The sequence below is a fragment of the Pollicipes pollicipes genome, unplaced genomic scaffold (genome assembly GCF_011947565.3).
Source record: "Pollicipes pollicipes isolate AB1234 unplaced genomic scaffold, Ppol_2.1 Scaffold_7261;HRSCAF=8764_pilon_pilon_pilon, whole genome shotgun sequence".
In the NCBI taxonomy this organism is placed as follows: Eukaryota; Metazoa; Arthropoda; class Thecostraca; order Pollicipedomorpha; family Pollicipedidae; genus Pollicipes; species Pollicipes pollicipes.
In genome coordinates this window covers 54,045,104-54,064,374 of record NW_023597054.1, presented here as the reverse complement: position 1 = coordinate 54,064,374, position 19,271 = coordinate 54,045,104, and the positions used below count along the sequence as shown (strand labels likewise).

Genomic DNA, 19,271 nt, shown 5'->3' with positions numbered 1-19,271 from the left:
GGCGGGGATTTGTTGGTTGGCGCCAGATTGTGGAGAGGGCCGTGGCGTGGGTCGCGGGATACGGGATCTGCGAGGCGGGATAGGACACGGGATCGGTATCGCTGCTGTCGCCGGCTCGTTAGGCGGTTCAGTCGCGGCCTGGGATGGCGTGTGATTCGCAGCCTCGTCCTCTGCCGACTGATTCGTAACCGCGGCTTGGGCTGGAGAGAGATTCGCGGCATGAGCCTCCTCAGGCGGACACTCAGCCACGTCAGTCCCCCGCGTCACTGACAGACACAAAGAAGGTTCAGCCGGTACAGCTGTCTGCCGTCCGTCTGTGGACATCGGTACGGCCGGCGGTGGTGGGAATGAGTAGCCACCTGGCGTTACGACTGGCTGTGCGGCTGTCTGGCTGTGCGGCGCCGCGGCTGGCGCAGTCCAGTGTGTTGGTATTGGCGACGGCGACTGCTGCTCTACAGTGTCACGATTACGCGGCTTCAACCGATCGTGGCGGACCAGCAGTTTCCTGCGCCTGCCGCCACACAGCTAAGTGTGGCAGTTAAGCTCAGCTGTTTGGGCAAACAGCATCGCCGGTTTCCAGGGCCGAACGAACTTCTGATACTCGCCTCGGGCAGGCGCCTTCCGGAACAGGCACACGCATCAACCGCTTGGTGGTGGAACGCGTTTAACTTTCGGCCGTACAGATCTCGGTTTGCGACGCTGGTCGCCTCTGTGCGTTGTCGCGCGAAGTTATATGTTTTCTACAGTCCCAGGCGGAGGTGATCCACGAATCTGTCGTAGGATGCTATCAGAGGTGGTCCCTCGTCCACTGTTGTTGTCCACTGTGGTTCATTGTCCACTTGACTGCGGCAAACGGCTGCGAAGGCAGAGCTTCAGCAGCCAGCAGGTGTCGCACCGTAATTACGCCGCGTCATAATCGGCGATTCCTGTTGCAATAAGCGTGTGGCAGAATTGAGCTGGAAGAGCCTGGAGGAGATAGATGAACAGCAGGTCTTTGCTGGACCCTGCTGTCCCGGGAAAGCCTTATAGTTATGCGATAGGCTGATCAGGAATAAATCGAAACTGGTGTCACCCGGGTCAAATTTCGTTTGGGATAGCTGGATATGCTGAGTGACCGGGGTGAGAGGCACACAGAAGTTCCCAAGGGCCGTTTCGACGAATCTGAGAGTTTCTCGCTGTTCCTTTGACAGTGAGCTGAATGGCAGCCTTGCGGCGCCGTCCAAACGCAGAGCCTTGAGGTTAGCGATGAACACGGACACCATTTGGCCGACGCCGATGAATCGGGGAACTGAGATTTGGATGCTGAAGGATGCCATGTTGGGTCAAAACACAACAATTCGGGGTTTGTTCTTGTCGAAGTTCAGGCAAGTACGTACGACCTAGCTAAATAAAGCCGTAACATTAGCAAACGATCACAAGATTTTGAGGCCAAATAAAAACACGACAATTGTAAAATTGATTGACGTGTGCAAGACGTCACACTCTCGACTGCTTGGGGCCGTTCCGTGCGCAGCAGGGGGTGTGGATCCTGGGAGCTGCCGCCGGACCTTGGACAGAGAATTGTCCCCTTGCTCTGCGGCGACTGGTCCGCTGACTGCCCCTCTCCTGATAGCAGATGAGTCGTCGTCGGGAGGGCGATGAACAGGTCCTGGGCGGAGGCTGCGGTGTCGGTCTACTGAGACGACTAAGAAGGGTCTGGTCTGGCGGAAGTGGTCGCAATACAGGACCGTTCCATGCGCAGTGGAGGTGACAGGTGGCGATGTGGCTACGGTAGGGCGGGCACTGGTAGGCGCCGTCTGCTCAGCCGCGGGTGAGGCGCGATTGCTGACAGCGTCACGATAAATGATGACAAACACTGCCAGAGAGCTCGGATGGAGTGGAACAGGTTGACGAAACTTCGGCGGCAGCAGTCATCAAAAGCCTCGCTGCGAGCGGCTGAGCTCCATCGTGGTAGAACGAAGCCGGGGCGAGTGAGATGGCCAGACCGACGACACGCGCGGGTTCGAATTGGTGTAATGGATGAGCTACACCGCTAACACCAGTGTCAGTTTTGCTTGCTGTTCCGGTGTCTTGCCTCCGACGCTCGTCACAGGCGCTCGACAGTCCGTCCCGCCGGCGCGTCCGTCCTCGCGTCGGCGACTCTTCAGGTCTTCCCGTTGTTCCCTGTCCTCCCCTGGACCCGCAGCCGCGTCCCTCGCATGGGACGCCTGGGGCAGAAGGAGAGGAACGCGAGCGCCTTTAGGCGGCGCTCGCCAAGCTACCAAACAAAACTACAACAAACCAAAATACTCACTGGCTAGCACAAAGGTGTTTTGATACTTAACACACTTCCTATTTCAGTCCATATATCTTCAAACCTCGTTTGTCCAAATTTTGAATATCGTAGTTGGGGAGCCAAATGCACTCCCCGGCGAAAACGCTTCTCCGACATCACCAAAGAGCTATTCTCCTTGCCCGGTGTAACAAATTGTATGTCTATACCAACAAAAACTCGATTTCGTGGTATCATTCATTACGACCCCTGTTTCCACCATAGGTAGTATAGTCTTTCTCAATATGACGCCACGTATTAGGTTGATAAAATTACCGGACATACATGCCGTCCTTCTGTTACAATTTCGGGAGCCAGAAACAATAAACTCGATAGTGCTACTATTTCCGGTAAATCGGTGCTACCGATTCCGGTATAACTGTAAATGTTTTGGGGACTTTCGACCAACTCATATCACTACCCAATTCAAATCCTTATCACTTCGTCTGCAGTCCCAATGATTCCCATATAAAATCCGCTTCCCCTCGTTCCCAGGTCATGCGGCGGATGTGTCTGGTGGTCCAGACCGACGCGGTTCACATTGCACGAGAGTCGACATCGGCACTGACAGCGCTAGCCAGTCCGACGTCCTAGGGTTCTTAACCACGCACAGCTGCCACCACCACCACCAGCCAGGAACCAGCCACTGTCCGTCACCTCCGACAGATGCCAACCGGTCTCCAACGAGCACCAGTAGCCGACGAAGGCAATAGAACACGTTGAACTGTTCCTCCTTCCGTCCGATGCCGCTGGATGGCGCTCCCTGTTTTGCCACCTTCACCGCGCGAAACCGCAAGAAATCCGCTGCAAGTGCATGGCAGACCACCACTCTCGTGGCACGTCTACCTGCCACTGCTGCGCCGCGCGCACCATCTGATCCTCAAACGGCTATTTCGTCATGCCGCCTCCATCTGACTTCAACGGTCTGAGTGTCGCAAGGCCACCAGCACGGCGTAGCCTGACGTTGTCACGGCTGACACGCGCGGATGTTCCGCCCTGTGGCGGGACGGGACGTGGGTTCCATCAATCGTGTCCGCTGCAACGCCTCGGGAGACTGGTGGACTGTTGCGTCTGGTGGACCTCCGCAACTCCATCGCAGTGTGTGCGCAATGCCAAGAAAGCTGCTCCGTGCAATGCGTCCGCTAAGGCTATGTGCCTTTGTTAATATCCTTCATGTTCATCATTTGTCATTATTCTTTGAACGTCGATTTTCATCCCCCCCCCCTCTCCATATCGGGCCATCGCCCTCCTCGTGAAGGTAATTGTGGTATGTAAATCCAGGTCGCTGAGACCACTCCTTTTTGGGCATCAGGCACGTGAACAGGGTGCGGTTTCGCATGACGGTACCTCGACCATGCACCACGCATGCACCGGTCCGGTGGCCTCGCCCCTTTTGCGTGGCTCACCTCTTTCTCGTGAGCGGGGGACTGCTGTAGAAATAAACGTCATTCAGACTCTCTCAACCGGCTTTTTGAACCACACCTCCGGCTCCGATTCTCCGTTACGACATTTGCCAGTAGCACGGGCTAGGGGGCATAGGGAGCGCATGGACCCCCTTAGGTTCCGAGGGCCTCTCGGGCCTTACAAAAGGGGTCCGATTTCAGCGCCTGAAGGGCCCGAAATGCGGACTGGGTGTCGTATTCAGGCGCCTGACCCGCGGAGTGGGGCACTCTAATGCCAGTCAGAGGGCCCTGTGCGCTGATCAGGGGCTCCTGAGTCGACTAGGGCCTATATGCCAGTGAAGCACCATCAGTCGGCTCCGTGTAGCGATGGAGTGTTGCGGTGCGTGGGCGCCGCCCATGTGACGTTCGACTACAGAGGCAAGCGAGTAATGCTCGCGGCGCTGGTGGTCCCGGATCGTCCATTGGGGTTGGACATCCTGATCGGCATGTCCGGCATCACCACGTTAGGAGGCATCAGTGCTCGGTCCCCGACTGACGTGCAGCTGGCTGCGACAACGCGGGAGGCGCCGGAGTCGGCAAGTGACGAGCCGGCATGCGGCGCAGCGACGCCAGGCAGTAGCAAGCGAAGCTCACTGGCGTTGGAAGCGGCGGATTTCACGGCTCGGTTCGACGGCGCTCACTGGAGTGTGGCATGGAAGTGGGCGCACGGATGTGGTCCCGAACGTCTGCGGAACACAGTGAGTGAGTATGCTGTGCCGGCCGAAGCACGAGAGGCCTACGAGCGCGAGTTGGCTGAGTGGGTGGCGAACGGGTGGGTCCGACCCTATGACGAGCAAGAGGACTGGCCCGCTCGGGGCCTGATTCCCTTGATGGTAGTTCAACAGCCGCACAAGGGGAAGGTCAGGCCGGCCTTGGACTACCGCGAACTCAACCGGCATGTGACTGCGCACACCGCGGATGCCGAGTGTGCGCCGGGCAGTTGCGCCGCTGGCGCCAGCATGGTGCCCGGTCGGCCGTAGTCGACCTGCGAAAAGCGTACTTGCAGCTGCGTCTGGACCGCCGGTTGTGGCCGTATCAGACGGTGCAGGCCAAGGGCCGCACCTACAGCCTCACGCGGCTCGGATTCGGCCTCAATGTGGCGCCGTTGATTATGAAGGCCGTTGTTCAGACTGTGCTACGTGAGAACAAGGCGATCAGCCGGGGGGTGCTCGCCTATGTGGACGACCTGCTCGTCGACGAAGACGTGGTCAGCGCCGACAAGGTGATGGAGCACTTTGCGAGGTACGGGCTGGCCTGCAAACCGCCGGAGCGTGTCGCAGACGGAGCGCGAATGCTCGGCCTTCGAGTCGAGACTCGGGATGATGAGCTGCGGTGGTGTCGAGACAGTGAGGTGCCTCCACGCCGACCGAGCTCACCCGGCGTGCAGTGTTTGCGTGGTACGGGCAGTTGGTGGCGCACCTCCCCGTGGCAGGATGGTTGCGGCCAGCAGCTGCCTGACTAAATATAAAGGCGAATGAACGGCCTGACGATCGGGTGGGACGACCCAGTGTCGGATGATGCGTTGCGCGCGCACATCCAGGAAGTCGCAACGCGGGTGAGGGTAGCTGACCCTGCTCGTGGGCCGTGGCAAATGGTCGGCCGGGAGCTCGTGGTGTGGACTGACGCGAGCGGCATCGCGAACGGGGTAGTCCTGAAGGATACGGAGGGTGGCGTTCTCGAGGATGCCGCGTGGCTCCAGTCAGAGTCCAAGGCGGCGGACCACATCAATATGGCCAAGTTGGACGCGGCGATGAGTGGCGTGAACATAGCCCTGGCATGGGGCGTTAAGCGCTTCAGCTTACACACGGACTCGGCCACAGTGTTCAAGTGGTTGAGTACGCCTTGAGCGAACGCTCGCTTTTCAGAACAAAGGCGCAAGGGGGATGCTGATCAGACGCAGGATTGGCCTCATGCGACAGCTGGTCGACGAGTTCCAGCTCTCTGTGACCGTCCAGCTGGTGCGGTCACAAGACAATCTTGCCGACGCGCTCACCAGAGTTCCCCAGACCTGGCTGTGAGCAGAGCCTCGAGATGCGACTTCAGCCGCAGCAGCCGCCGCGCCAGAATGTTTCACGGCACCCCGCAAGATGCGACTTCGGTCTCCGCGACTATCGGGCCGGAAGAAGTCGCGGCGCCCCCGGTGGACCAACGAGACGCTCACGAGCCCACGCCAATCGACGTTCGGGCCCGGATTAAAAGCATACACGAACGGACGGGGAACCAGGGGATCCACCGGTCCCTGTGGTACGCCAGACGGGACCTCGGCGGACGCGTGGCACGGGCCGACGCGCGAGCCGTCGTCAGCCAGCGTGATGTGTGTCGTTCGATTGACCCGGCGCCGATTCGCTGGCGATCCGGCTCACTCGGCGTCCCGACAACATGGACCCGACTCGCGATCGACGTGACTCATTGACAAGGCCGCCTATGCCTCACGGTCGTAGACTGCGGGCCGTCCCCGGAACAGCATTTGGAGCGCACTACGACGGTCTGGAGCGGCAAAAGTGACGGATCGTCTGCATCGAGTGTTCCAAGAACGCGGGGCGCCGGCTGAGCTTCTGCTGGACAATGCCACTGAATTCCGGAGCCGGCGAATGACTGTATTCGCCGCGAAATAGGGGGGGGGGGGGGGAGAGGGTGTCGGCTGCGGCTTCGCGCGGCGCACGAGGCCGGCGGCAATGGAATCGTGGAGCGCCACCACCGAACTATAAAGGTGATGGCCGCCCGCCAACGGTGCTCCGTCAGTCAAGCGGTGCATCGGTACAATGCGACTCCGCGGGACGGTGCTAACTCGCTGAGCGCGCCGATGGCGCAGGTATTCCGCGCAGCCGGTGCCGACCTGCCGACGGGCCAGCGCACTGCCGAGCCCGCACCGCCGCTGATGCAGGAACCCGTCTCATCGTCGTTTTGCGTATGTGATGCGTTATAGATGCGGCGCCGAGGGCCCACCACGCGGTGTACCGATGTGTCGCGTCAGGGCATAGTTACAAGGGTCATGTCGGAACGGGTGGTTGAGGTCGACGGCACGTCCTGGCACGTGTGGTGCCTGCGGCGCCGGAACCCGCAGAAGAGCTCAGACGGGAGCCGAATGCCCGGCGCGGATGAGGAGTTTGGGGACGACACAAACAAGCTGCCGATGATGAACACCGTGTCAAATCATGGGTCTACGGGAGGTGGTTCAGATCCACCTGCCGCGCCATCAAGTCCGTTGATCGCGGACCCTGCTGAGCGCCCATCGCTATCGTGGAGCGATCGCGGTGAAGTGTCGAGCGCCAGTACGAATTCTCAGTCATTGTGCTGTGGTGAGCATGAATTGGATGAGTGCGGTGTGCGCAAAGATGACTTGTTCGTGTCCAGCAACGATGCGGTGCCGCGCTACCACCGCCTCGGCCGGATCCTCTACAGGGAGAGAGAGAGAGAGAGAGAGAGAGAGAGAGAGAGAGAGAGAAGAGAGAGAGAGAGAGAGAGGAGAGAGGGAGAGAGAGAGAGAGAGAGAGAGAGAGAGAGAGAGAGAGAGAGAGAGGAGAGAGAGTAGAGAGGAGAGAAGAGAGAGAGGAGAGAGAGAGAGAGAGAGAGAGAGACAGACGAGAGAGGGACGAGATGAGGAGGAGAGAGAGAGGAGAGAGAGGAGCGGAGATAGAGAGAGAGAGAGACAGATGAGAGAGGAGAGAGAGAGAGAGAGAGAGGAGAGAGGAGAGATAGAGGATAGAGAGAGAGAGAGAGGAGAGAGAGAGAGAGAGAGAGAGAGAGAGAGAGAGAGAGAGAGAGAGAGAAGGAGAGAGAGAGAAGCGCGAGAGAGAGGAGGAGGGAGGGCGGGGGGGAGAGAGGAAGAGGGAGAGAGAGAGGATGAGAGAGAGAGAGATAGGAAGAGAGAGAAGAGAGAGAGAGAGAGAGAGAGAGAGAGAGAGAGAGAGAGAGAGATAGAAGATAGAGAGAGAAGAGAGAGAGAGAGAGAGAGAGAGAGAGAGAGAGAGAGAGAGAGAGAGAGAGAGTCGCAGGAACCGCGGAGGAGCGGTCGCGCTGGCCGGCAACCAGTCGAGTTGTACGGCTCCAGTGCCCCCACTGATCTCATTGACGATTACGAGTATGCGTAGATTGGTAAAGTGGCATGATTGTTTACAATCAGGCGGAGGTGTGGTGTGATTGTGCGGGTTGCGCGCGCTCGCCCTCGCTGTCTTCCGAGCTCTACATCTGACTGGGCGCCGGGGCGCGTCACGTGGCCGCGGGTCTCCCGATTCGCCGGGAGTCAAGGGTCGGCCGCTGAGGCGGCGGCAGGGACCCGACTCTCGCAGGTGCCAGTCGGATTTCGGACGGGTCCAGGTGAATACACGCTACGTTCTCTTACAGTCACCTTAACGATGCACTCCCATCCGTAAAGCCGTAACCTGAAATGTCGGTCAGCGAGCTTCTTGCATCGGTTTGGAGCCTCTGGGACAATGCGGGCCTCTGCTTCGGCCAGAGATCACCAACACCGAACATCCGGCTACGTATCGGTCTGAGCCCTGGGGGCCCATTTCTCAAGCGCAAGCAAGGCCGTGCCCGCGATTTGCATTAGTTGGGGTCACTAAAACCATAAGGGTATCGGTCAGGCGCATACAGTGCCTAACAGGGAGTCCTGTGTCGGCAAGTGAACCGATTCGCCACAAGCCGTGTTTGCGGTGGTCCGAAGAGGTGCCCAAGGGCCCCGCGTGACCAAAGATCAAGGGCCCAATTGAAGTCGCACCCGGCTTTGCACCCATAGTGCCGTGACCTGAACTATCAGTCCCAGGGCTTCTATCGGGGCTCTCTTAGTTGGGGTACCTATCACTATTATATCGAGCTTCAATACGGAGCCAGATGGCCGGCTCTACGTCCGTCTGAGCTCTTGGGGCCCAATTCCCAAGCGGGAAGGAGGCCAAGGCCCTGAGAACGTAGAAGGCTCTTTAACGATGCAATCGGATTGACAATGCAAGTGGACACAAAGAGCCCTGGAAGCAGTATAGGAATTCTGGAAAGCTTAATGAGCCTTTAAGCCCCTCAGTCACCATTCTCTCAATCAGCGAAGAATAATTGCTGCTTACTCGTGAGCCCTTTTTTCCTCGGTGACTGTTCTTGGCCGCCTGGAATCCCAAAGACGTCCAATTTCGTTGCGTTTTGTGCTAAAAAAACTCCGTCTGTTCGGCCGGCTATTGGCCTCTTCGCAGGACTATTGAACCGTTAGGGGCACAAGGGAAGGGTCATGACCTCATGCCCCCTCTTCTCTGGATCTACTCCCGCGCGTTGGAGCCTTCCACATAGAGGCGCTGGAGCTTTCCCACCGTTGAGCGGAAGGCTCCAGTGACGTCACGCTAACCTTGGGCGGATGGGGCTTAAAAATCGCCGGATGGTCCTTGGTTCTTACAGATCCTTGGGTTGGAGAGTACGCGGCGCTCTGACCCGGCGAGCGAGTTGGGCAGTTTGGGTGTCTGTTCTAGGGCCTGGTTTGGGGTAGGAGCAGCCGCGTATCTTGGTTGCATTTTGTGGCTGGTCTTACCGATTGTCGGCAAATTACCGGCAAAGGCAAGACGGACATAGCCCGAGAGGTAAAGAGATAGAGATTGTATGCGGTGTCACTTACTGTCCGGTGTTCTCCAAGTAGGTGTCACCGACTTGTCAGTCATAAAAACAATAGGCTCGAATAGAGAGAACCATATGATATTTCGAAGTATAATTGAGGGGAAATTGCTCCGAAGATGCTTGTCGTAAGAAATGATCTGTAATTTCACGTGTTTTCATATGTTCATGCTGTATTTTGCCAACACAAATTCAGGGCCCAAAAAGCTCATTGTTTTGTGCTGTTACATTGCCCAAATGGGAGTATTTTGTGTTCATTTTGTGCATATTTGATGCAGAATGGTGACAATGTACAATAATTTGACCTTATTTGGAATGATTTTCCATAACCCCAGTATTCTGAAGTGTCCATAACTTTCCAGTATTCTCCAAGTAGATGTCACCAACTTGTCAGGCATAAAAAACAATAGGTTCCAATAGGGAATCCATTTACAAAACCATAACCATAAACAACCATACCAACCATAACCATTTACAAAACATAATGTTTCAAAGTACATTTCAGGGAAAATTGCTCTAAAGATGATTGTCATGAAAAATAAATGTATAGGTTTATGTCTATAATGTGTTCATCTGTTCATGTGTATTTTGCTAACAGGAAGCAAATTATTGTCCCAAAAAGCTCATTGCATTGTACTATTATGTCATCTAAACAGGAATATGTTTTGCCCATTTTGTACAAATTTGGGGCAGACTGATGATAATGTACAATAATGTGACCTTGTTTGGAATGACTCACTCATATGTAAACAAACAAACACATTTTTTATCTGGTCCTCAAGCAAAGTAACTTTGCAGCCAGCTTTGGATAACCACAAAGTGCGTCATTGATTTGCTCCATCATTGGATGCACTGCTTGCTATTGAAATAACATTTTTAAGTGATAAATTATGCTCATTTATGTGCTCTTCTCCACAGGGACCAGAGGATGTCTTTACCAACAAGCTATCGGCACAATGCTATGTCAGCACCAGTTCAAACACCACCACCACGTTAGTATTTTAAGTGATTTCTCTTTTTTGTTCACATCATTTATGACGCAAAGGAAAATGGATGTGATGTTGGTTCTGAAGAACCTTTCCAGTCACTCAATGAAGATGGTAACTGATCTGGCACACTAAATGCTGTTCAAAGTTGTTTCATTGCTTTTAACTGTTCCTAGAGGGCATGTACCCCTACTGTCTCAAGCAAGAGAAAAGGGCCTACCATCAACATTAAACTTCAAAGTGGGTAGAATGGGGTGAGCAGTGACTGGCAGATGTTGCATAAGGTGCTAGAAATGTCAAGCCTGACACAAAAGTGCAGTGGTGGTGGTTTACAAGTTATGGTGAAGCACACAAAATGCTGTTCCTCTAGGCACACAATATGCCTGTCAAAATTGATCTGCCCATGATGGAAAAGTTCAACACAGTTGCACGCTGCTAGGTGCAGGTGCAATTAGAATGAAGTGTGTGCAGAATGACTCACTGGCAGTGTTGCTGCGGATGTTTATTACAGCATGCAATGTGTTATCCATAAATTGTCATTAGGCTGCTAGAGTGATTCATGAATGACAAGAATTACGTTGCCAAGTTGTAATTTTATCTTTCAGGTAGCTCAACAGCAATGTCATATAGCATGATAGCAAAATATCATTTATGTCATGTAGTATCTGGACAGGAATGCTTATTTGATATGTAAGAGAATGAGTGTGGCTATGGTGTGCCTTGTGCTGTCTACCAACTAAACCTCTGCATAACAGCTTTGGTCATTCATTCTCCAGCATTCCTAGGCCACCTGTGATTGATTTATGCTTGTTTTATCATTGAATTGTGTTTTGTTTGATTTTTCATCTGATATTTGTGCTTCATTTTGCTGGCAGCAAACACAACAGTTAATGTGGAAGATAACCATGCCTACTTAGTCATACTGTGTGCATGCTGATGTGGAAAGTGTATGTCATTGTCCCTCCGCGCCCTACCAACTGCTTACATGCAAACATGCCTTGCTTTGACAATGTGCTTATGCTTTTGGCGGATCCCAGTAACATGGCTTTATTTTGTTTAGATCATTACATGCAGTATGGTGGCATGCCAAACAATATTCTGAAAGGTGAGTGGCTTGTTTTTTATTGCAATGCTGGTCTACAAACCTTTTAAAGAACACTGCAATTAATAGCCTGCTTTGTGTCTGACTAGTTTTCAGATACATTCCATTTTTGAACCCTACATTTTCATCATTGAACCCTACATTTCATCAGGCCATCATTTTCAGCATGCTACTCTACTCTGTGCATGGCCATAATGTATTATGTTGGCTTTTATTTATTGTGCTATGTGTGAATCATTTCCATGGTGAAAGATAGGTTTTCATTATACTCTGTTCACCTGATAAATTCACCTTGCATTTTGTAAACAATTTCCCAAGGTATAGAGTTGTAAAACTTTACTTTTAGGCCTGACCTGACTTGGTTTGCATTTCAGAGCGTTTACGAGCATCAGGTGGATTGAACTCGGTGAGTAATAACAACATTGGTAACAATTTGAAATGACAAACATTGAGGTGTAATTGTTTTCATGGAGTTGTTATGGTGTGTAAGATTCAGACCTGTTCTTGATTTTTCTCTGGGATTCTAGCCCAAGGAAATCCAGGTTGACCTAATAATATATTTTGATCAGAGTGTGATATTTTAATGTATCAATTTCCCGGGCTTACAAAAAGCTTTTGTTGCACACCTGACCTTAAATAATTAATAACAATGCAGAGTGTTCTATTTTATGCACATACACCAACTGTTTGAATATGTTACACTTGCATGTCTTTATTTGAGTGAACTCGAATGAGTCTAGTGATAGGGTTGACATTTATATTCCAAGCCACCTGTTTGTCAGGAACATCGGCCCTATCTTGACAGACCAAAATATGACCACTGCCAATGTTATTTCAATCTCCACCATAAGTGCTGTTTGTTTGCAGGTGGAGTCAATTTTTTGTGTCAGATCAATTGTTCAGACAATTGCTTTGTTAGCAGCATGTGGTGACCTGTTATTGAGGCCATCATTGATCTTGGAAAGACTGTCAAGGTGCAGTAAACATCAGTTAAGATTCAAAAATGCACCCTGAAAGTAGGTATTGGACATGAGTTGCTCAATACTTTCTGTCCTCCCATTACAGAAAGAATCTAACATCAGTCCCTTTACGCCAGCAACCAACAACCCAAACTTCAACCCACAGAGAGTGGGCAGTAAGCCTGTGGTATGTATCATTCTGAGTTGTTACATTGTAGATGCTTTGGATGTGCTTGGTTGTGAGATAGTGAAATATTTAGCATGCTTTAGAAGCGTGGCCGTTATTAAGGCCGACAGAGATGTATTTTGTGGCACAGCCCCTCCTCATTTCAGAAGGTGGCAATGATGTGGAGTTGGAGATAGGCATGTTGTGGGAGTAGATGAGCAGGTCCAAATGGGAATGGGAGCACAGACGTGACCAAGTCATCTTCAAATTGGTGTGTTTGTCGGCGCCGCCGCCAGTTGCTGCCAGGGTTACAAATGGCTGGTGTGCTGGGTCATGGGTGGTGTTTGGGTGCATGGGTGGTTTGCCAGGTCATGGGTGGGTGGTGTGCTGTGACATGGGTGGGTGGTGTGCCAGGTCATGGGTGGTGTGCTATGTTATGGGTGGGTGATGTGCTGTGTCATGGGTTGGTGGTGTGCCAGGTCATGGGTGGTGTTCCATGTTATGGGTAGGTGAGCGGCCATGTCATGGGTGGTTGGTGTGCCAGGTCATTGGTTGGCGGTGTGCTGGGCCATGAGTGGTGTGCCAGGCCATGGGTCCGTGGTGTGCTGGGTCGTGGGTGGTGTGCTATGTTATGGGTGGGTGGTGTGCTGTGATGTGTGGGTGGTGTGCCAGGTCATGGGTGGTGTGCCATGTTTGGGTGGGTGATGTGCTGTGACATGGGTGGTTTGTGTGCCAAGTCATGGGTTGGCAGTGTGCTGGGCCATGGGTGGTGTGCCAGGTCATAGGTTGGTGGTATGCTGGGCCATGGGTGCTGTGCCAGGCCATGGGTTGGCAGTGTGCTGGACCATGGGTAATGTGCCATGTTGTGGGTGGGTGATGTGCTGTGTCATGGGTGGGTGGTGTGCCAGGCCATGGGTTGGCAGTGTGCTGGGCCATGGGTGGTGTGCCAGGTCATGGGTTGGTGGTGTGGTGGGCCATGGATGGTGGTAATGATGTGCTAATGATCAGTTGGGTGTCAGCTGAGGATGTCGTGATCCCTGTATAGGAATTAATTACCTCTGCTTTTGACATCAATGTCCCTTATCTCTCCTCTTAATCTTCTCCTGAGCTTGACACCCTAACTGACACCCAGCGACTTGTCATTGCCTCAGAGCTAGTGCCCATGGCCTGGTACGCTAATTACCGGTGACTGCGGCGCCCACACCGAGGTCTGAAGGCACCGAGCCGGCTCAGCACCGTCATCGGACCCAATCGCACGCACCGTTCCCGTCTCGACATAACCCGCTTGACCTGGGTGGCCTGGCCGAAAAGTCGCCTTCAACAATCTCTTGTTCATGTTTCCGACTTCAAGGGGATTTAACTATACAATTTAATTTTGTAACATTTTGGCTTCGTGGTTGCAAGCTTTTGTAATTTCTTGCGTTGTAGTTTTGGTGCCACATATGCTTCATAGCCATATCTCTGATTATTAGACGCAAGTAACCAGGGTTGCCTAAACAACAGGGCTACCCATGGCTGATGTTGACATTGCTCATCAGATGCAAAGCAACGAAGGTTGCCTAAACAACAGGGCTACATACGGCTGATGTTGACAAGGCCCACGGAATGCCCACCATGTGTGGCGGGTGGCTGGGCGAATGCCAGCGCGTTCTTGTGTTCAGCTTCTGACCTGGCCGTGATGCGGTGCTTGTGAAATTGCCCATACCGCCCTGCGCCGGAAGTGGTTGGGAATTGCAACTGAAGGTGAAAATGGTATGTTTGCAGATCCTTGCGCAGCCACCCAAACCGCCCAAGGGCCCCGAGAAGCCTTTGATGCCGTACATGAGGTACAGCAAGAGCGTCTGGGAAACCGTAAAGCAGCAACACCAGGACCTCAAGCTATGGGAGATCGGGAAAATAATCGGTGAGTGCTGTATATGGGTTATCGTTGTTAAATGGTCGGCGCCAAGTTGTGTTGTCGCGCAATTTTTTTCTACCAAATGAAGTAAACGTATGTGCCTTCCAAAGTGGCGGTTTTCATTCTTTTTACACGGATTCTGGTGAAAGCTAAATGTGTTTCTCCAACGGCTCTGACAACACTGGATTGGGACGCTGTAGTTTTGTGTAGCTGCCACCCACTGTAAACATGCACGTTGTATAACGTGGCAAATGCGAAGAAAATTCGCGCAGAGTTGTTAAGACATTTCACTGAGCCAAGTATATAATTGGGTATTCCCAATGAAAACAACTTCAGCTTGCTTAAGGCCGAGAGCAATGATGGCATGCTTGTATTGAAAGTTATCAAATGAGATCAAATGGGTCAAAGTACGGCATCATTCATGCACATAGCGGAAGGAAGTCAAAGTGGATTCGTATCCCTACTATGCATTTGTATTCCTTGGTGAGATCGGGCCGATTTCAGCAATTGCTATGTTGTAACAAATTGCACCATACTTACACTGAATTCATGAGGAAGCCATATAACAGCAGATATCGTTGTATGTAAATTTAACCCAATGTTTTGCAATGGTAGCTTCGTGACCAGAGTCCCTGGTATGTGTAGCTTGAAGCGGCATAACTATGTCCCATTGCGGAATTAACTAGTAATCGCCAGCTGGCGTGCTTTTGTGGAGGAGAGTCTTACCATGCCTGAGCCATGCACGGAAAATGCGCAATGCAGGGTGCAGGCCATTTTATACACATCGGTTCATCTGTTTCACAGGCTCCATGTGGCGCGATTTGCCTGAGAGCGAGAAGCAAGACTTCATAGACGATTACGAAAACGAGAAGGTGGAATATGAGCGCGCTGTCAAGGAATACCACGCCTCAGCAACATATCAGGCCTATCTGTCTGCAAAGAACAAAGGTAAGGTAACTTCTTACTCTATCTCAGGCCGCTTTTAACTCCATCTCGCAGTGGCGTGAGGCGTTAGCCCTTCCAGGCCAACACACCGGTCGGGGTCACGCTGTCGGATGTCTTGTTGACGCTCTCGGGCCGCAGCCGCCACCAGTCTCCACCGCCTCCATTCCAGTCCAGCGGGTGGAGCCGTTGTGCCTTGTGTCAGCGTTGGGCGCGCGTGTGACGGGGTCGGCTCCGTGGGCGCGCGCGGTCGGGTGACGGCGTCAGGATCCCAGGCCGGGTGCGTCGGGCCTGCCGCCCACGTCTTCGGCTGACGCCTGCCCTGTGTGCCGCCAGCGGCCGAGGAGCAGCCGCCGCACGTGCACGAGGTGAAGCCGCCCGTCAACACGGTGATGAAGGGCCTGGACCGGCGCATCGACATCCAGCCGGCGGAGGACGAGGAAGGTAACCGGCCGGGCCTGGGGCAGTAGCCGGAAGCGCTCGGCACGACCGCCGGCCGGAACAGACCCGGGTCGGAGGCCACCGGGCCGCTGCAGCTGGGGTGGTGTGTCATGTCACAGACCTTGATCAGCGCTAGACTAGGGAAGCCATTGTCACGGATGTGCGTGGAAGTGTTGCCTGTATTTGCGTATTGGGGACGCAGCATCGCAACCCACCGCGACGCGGCATGTGACCCACGTCTGAGCGTGCTGTCCGCCGGATACAGCCGCAGGCGGGCTCGTTCGCGTCTGTGCGTGGCGCCGCGCGGACCGCGCGTAACCCTGGCCGTCGCCCCCGCTCGCCAGACCAGGACGAGCAGTTCTCGGTGAAGCAGGTGGCGCACGCTCGCTACCTGCGCAACCACCGGCTCATCAACGAGATCTTCTCGGACACGGTGGTGCCTGACGTACGCACGGTGGTCACCACGCCGCGCATGCAGCTGCTGAAGCGCCAGGTGCACAGTCTCACCATGCACCAGGTGCGTCGGCGCGCGGCGCTGCTCCCGCGCAGCCGCGGCGCCACGCCCACCGCGGCGGAGGAGGCGGCGAGCGCCGCTCGGCAGCGACTGAGAGTGACGCGGGCCATGTGCCGGGCACTGCGAGGCGCTGTTCTCGTGGTGGGCTCTTGATGGTGCTATTTCCGATAGTGCGTATGTTGCCGTTACTACGGGCCTTGTGTTGATTGCTGCTCTGAGGCAGTGACATATAAGTTTGGAAGCACGGTACCAGATGTTGGTGTGAGGTCAAAAGTGGAGGTAATGGATTGGCGTGTGGGCCTTAACTGCGTCCCTGAGTTGAGACGACTTGCTTTATCACGTGGGCGGTGTGTGGCTACGTTGTCTCACCGACCTAAAAGACAAAATAACCAAGCATTTTTTTCTCGCATGGTTACAGAAAAAATTGGAGGGAGAGTTGCAGCAGATTGAGGAGAAATTCGAGGCAAAGAAACAGAAGTTTGAGGAGTCGACCGAAGTGTTCAACGATGAACTCAAGACCGTAAGTGGTTTGTTCGAGCTGCCAGCAATCGACGCTGACTGGCGCGGCTTCTCGAACGCACGGCGCTCGCTTCTGACTAAATGCCGCAGGCTGGTGGTGCATAGAACAGTACGCGCACGTGCGTGCACGTGCGTGGGCACGTTCGCGGGCACGTACACATGCCTGTGCGTATACGTGTGCGTGCGTGCGTTCTCGTGTGAATGGTGGCTCAAAGCATATAACAGGCTTTGGCATGCTGGTGAAGTTTTGGTTTGGTTAAGCAGGTTTGGCATACTTGCCGACGCACTTTGCACGGGAGGGTACTAAGTAACACTATTGTAAGGTTGATAATGAGTGACGGCTCACGGCCCCGAACCTTGACACGGGAAGGGCGCCCGGTGCCGCGCGGTCGCGTCGGTTGGCTGGTGACGGGCCGCCGCCGCAGGACACCAGGCCACGTGTTTGTACAGGTCGATGTCATGTGGGCCAAGCTTGATGCGTGTCTCGCCGCCGCTGGCCGCTCCGAGGGCCGGCAGCAGACTGCCGGCCGCCCTCAGATCTGGGGCTCGCCGGCGCCGGCTGGCCCTCGCGCGACCGTGCCTGTCTGGGCGCTGGAATATCTCCCCGCTACGATGTTGTTTGAAATAGGATAGAAAGCCGCTTTAGGCGGGAATGTTAACCAAAATTGAAACGTTCTGAAATGAGTTTTTGAAGCATTAAACTCGCATTCTATTGCACAGCTCTGCGAGAAGAAGGTAGATGAGGCGATGTTCAGCAATATGGTGAAGAAACAGATGGAGGTTCTACGGCGCGAGAGGGAGGAGCAGCTAAAGCCTGTAGAGCCAGTCCAGGTATGTCGTAGTGGCAGCGCCGCCCCATGCAAGCGGCAAAGCACTGCTTATGGCGAGATGTCGTGTCATTTGATTGATGCCAAGCTTGGCAATGCGCGATGTTTGTGGGCTGCAGATGTGGGCACGTTATCAAATGTTGCGGATGGGCGCACGTCTGTGTGCTGCGAACCTGTCCGTCCATGACCGGGGCTTCATTGTCTCCGACCGCAGTCGCCGGCGCCGATGACAGGCAGCAACGTGGCGACGCCAGCGGACCCCAGCGCCGACGAGCCGGCTGCCGAGGCCAGCCCCATGGAGACGGATCCGGAGTCGGCGCCGGAGCCCGGCGAGCGGCCGGCCGCCGAGGCGCCGCCGCCACCGCCGGCCGAGCACGCGCCACCGGCTGAGGAGGCGGTCCCGACCGCCCCGGAGTCGCCGGCCGCTGTCCCGCAGCAGCAGCCGCAGCCGCAGCCGCAGCCGCAACCGCAACAGCAACAGCAGCCACAACAGCAGCAGCAGCCACAACAGCAACAGCAGCAGCCGCAACCGCAGCAACAGCAGCAGCCTCACCCACCGCTGCCGCAGCAGTCGCAGCAGCCGCAGCAGCCACAGCAGCCACAGCAGCCACAGCAGCCAAAGCAGCCACAGCAGCCGCAGCAGTCGCAGCAGCCACAGGAGCAGCCGCAGCAGATGATGTGAGGGGTCGTCGGGCCACCTCCGGTGGGAGGGCGTACCGCGTGTGACGGAGCCCTGGCGGCGCGAGCGGCGGCCGCCCTCGCCCCGCCACCCGGCGGCCGTTGTGCGGCGAGCCTCGCGCTCCGCTCGCCCAGCGAGAAGGCCCGCCAGACCGGTCGACGGCGCGCGTGGCGCGGCCGTCCCCGCGGACCTCCGGGGAACGGAGCTCTGCCCAGCCGGTGGGTGTGATGGGGCTGTCTCAGAGGCAAGCGAACGGTCAGGAAACGTCGGGATCTAAACTTGGGTGCAGAGTATGGCAACCGTTTTTTTAAAGGCGCCTCACGTAATCGCGCTGCAGTTGCCTCCCTGTTTCTGTGGGTCACTTCGTGTCATCTCGAAAATCGCTCCATCATCGTGGTTTGGTGACTTGATTTTATGTTCGCATTGAGTCAAGAAAGATGAATGGTTTCTATTTTGGTCTATGAGTGTTTCCAAAGCGATTGACGATGAATTCACCAACACAGCGTAGTGCTACATTTCTTGGCATTGCCGGACTTTGCATATGTTTGGTAGCGTATGTGTGCAGATTGATGTGCGTGAAATTGAGATAATTTGTGGTATGTCTGTGGGCTGCTCGAGCTGGCTGTTGGCTGATCTGCCAGGATCCATTCTCATCGCTCTCTTCGCTTCATCAGCATACAGCTATGTCACTGTGTATCTGTATTGAATAAAGCCGCGTGAGAGACTACGGCTCCGTGACCGTCAGCAGCTGCCTCCAAGTGGAGGGTAGCTGAACACCAGCAGAAAGAGAGGGGCCGCGACTCCAGGCGACAGGCGCGGAGACGCGTCAGGCCGCCGCGGCCCGGCGGCCGGGCGGCGGCGCTCCGAGACGGTGTGCCGGGCGGGAGCGGGAGCGGG

The 19,271-nt window shown here is 54.7% G+C and overlaps 1 protein-coding gene across 1 annotated transcript; it reads left to right on the top strand.

The window, feature by feature from the left end:
* The first annotated feature begins 9,164 nt into the window (after positions 1-9,164).
* Bap111 (Brahma associated protein 111kD) lies at positions 9,165-19,147 on the top strand. Its single transcript, XM_037235429.1, has 13 exons — positions 9,165-9,311; positions 10,261-10,334; positions 11,389-11,433; positions 11,805-11,836; positions 12,496-12,576; positions 14,320-14,458; positions 15,257-15,400; positions 15,731-15,838; positions 16,180-16,352; positions 16,768-16,869; positions 17,589-17,699; positions 17,910-18,172; positions 19,123-19,147. Exons 2-13 carry the CDS (start codon positions 10,271-10,273, stop codon positions 19,145-19,147), a joined length of 1,287 nt encoding a protein of 428 aa, XP_037091324.1. The 5' UTR covers positions 9,165-9,311; positions 10,261-10,270.
* The last annotated feature ends 124 nt before the right edge of the window (positions 19,148-19,271 follow it).

Bases quoted from the DNA above. Each gene is read 5' to 3' on its own strand.
- Bap111 (XM_037235429.1), top strand. From the start codon at position 10,271: ATGTCTTTACCAACAAGCTATCGGCACAATGCTATGTCAGCACCAGTT. The intron at 10,335-11,388 runs GTTAGTATTTTA...TATTTTGTTTAG, and splicing joins AGTTCAAACACCACCACCAC to ATCATTACATGCAGTATGGT. The intron at 14,459-15,256 runs GTGAGTGCTGTA...TCTGTTTCACAG, and splicing joins GGAGATCGGGAAAATAATCG to GCTCCATGTGGCGCGATTTG.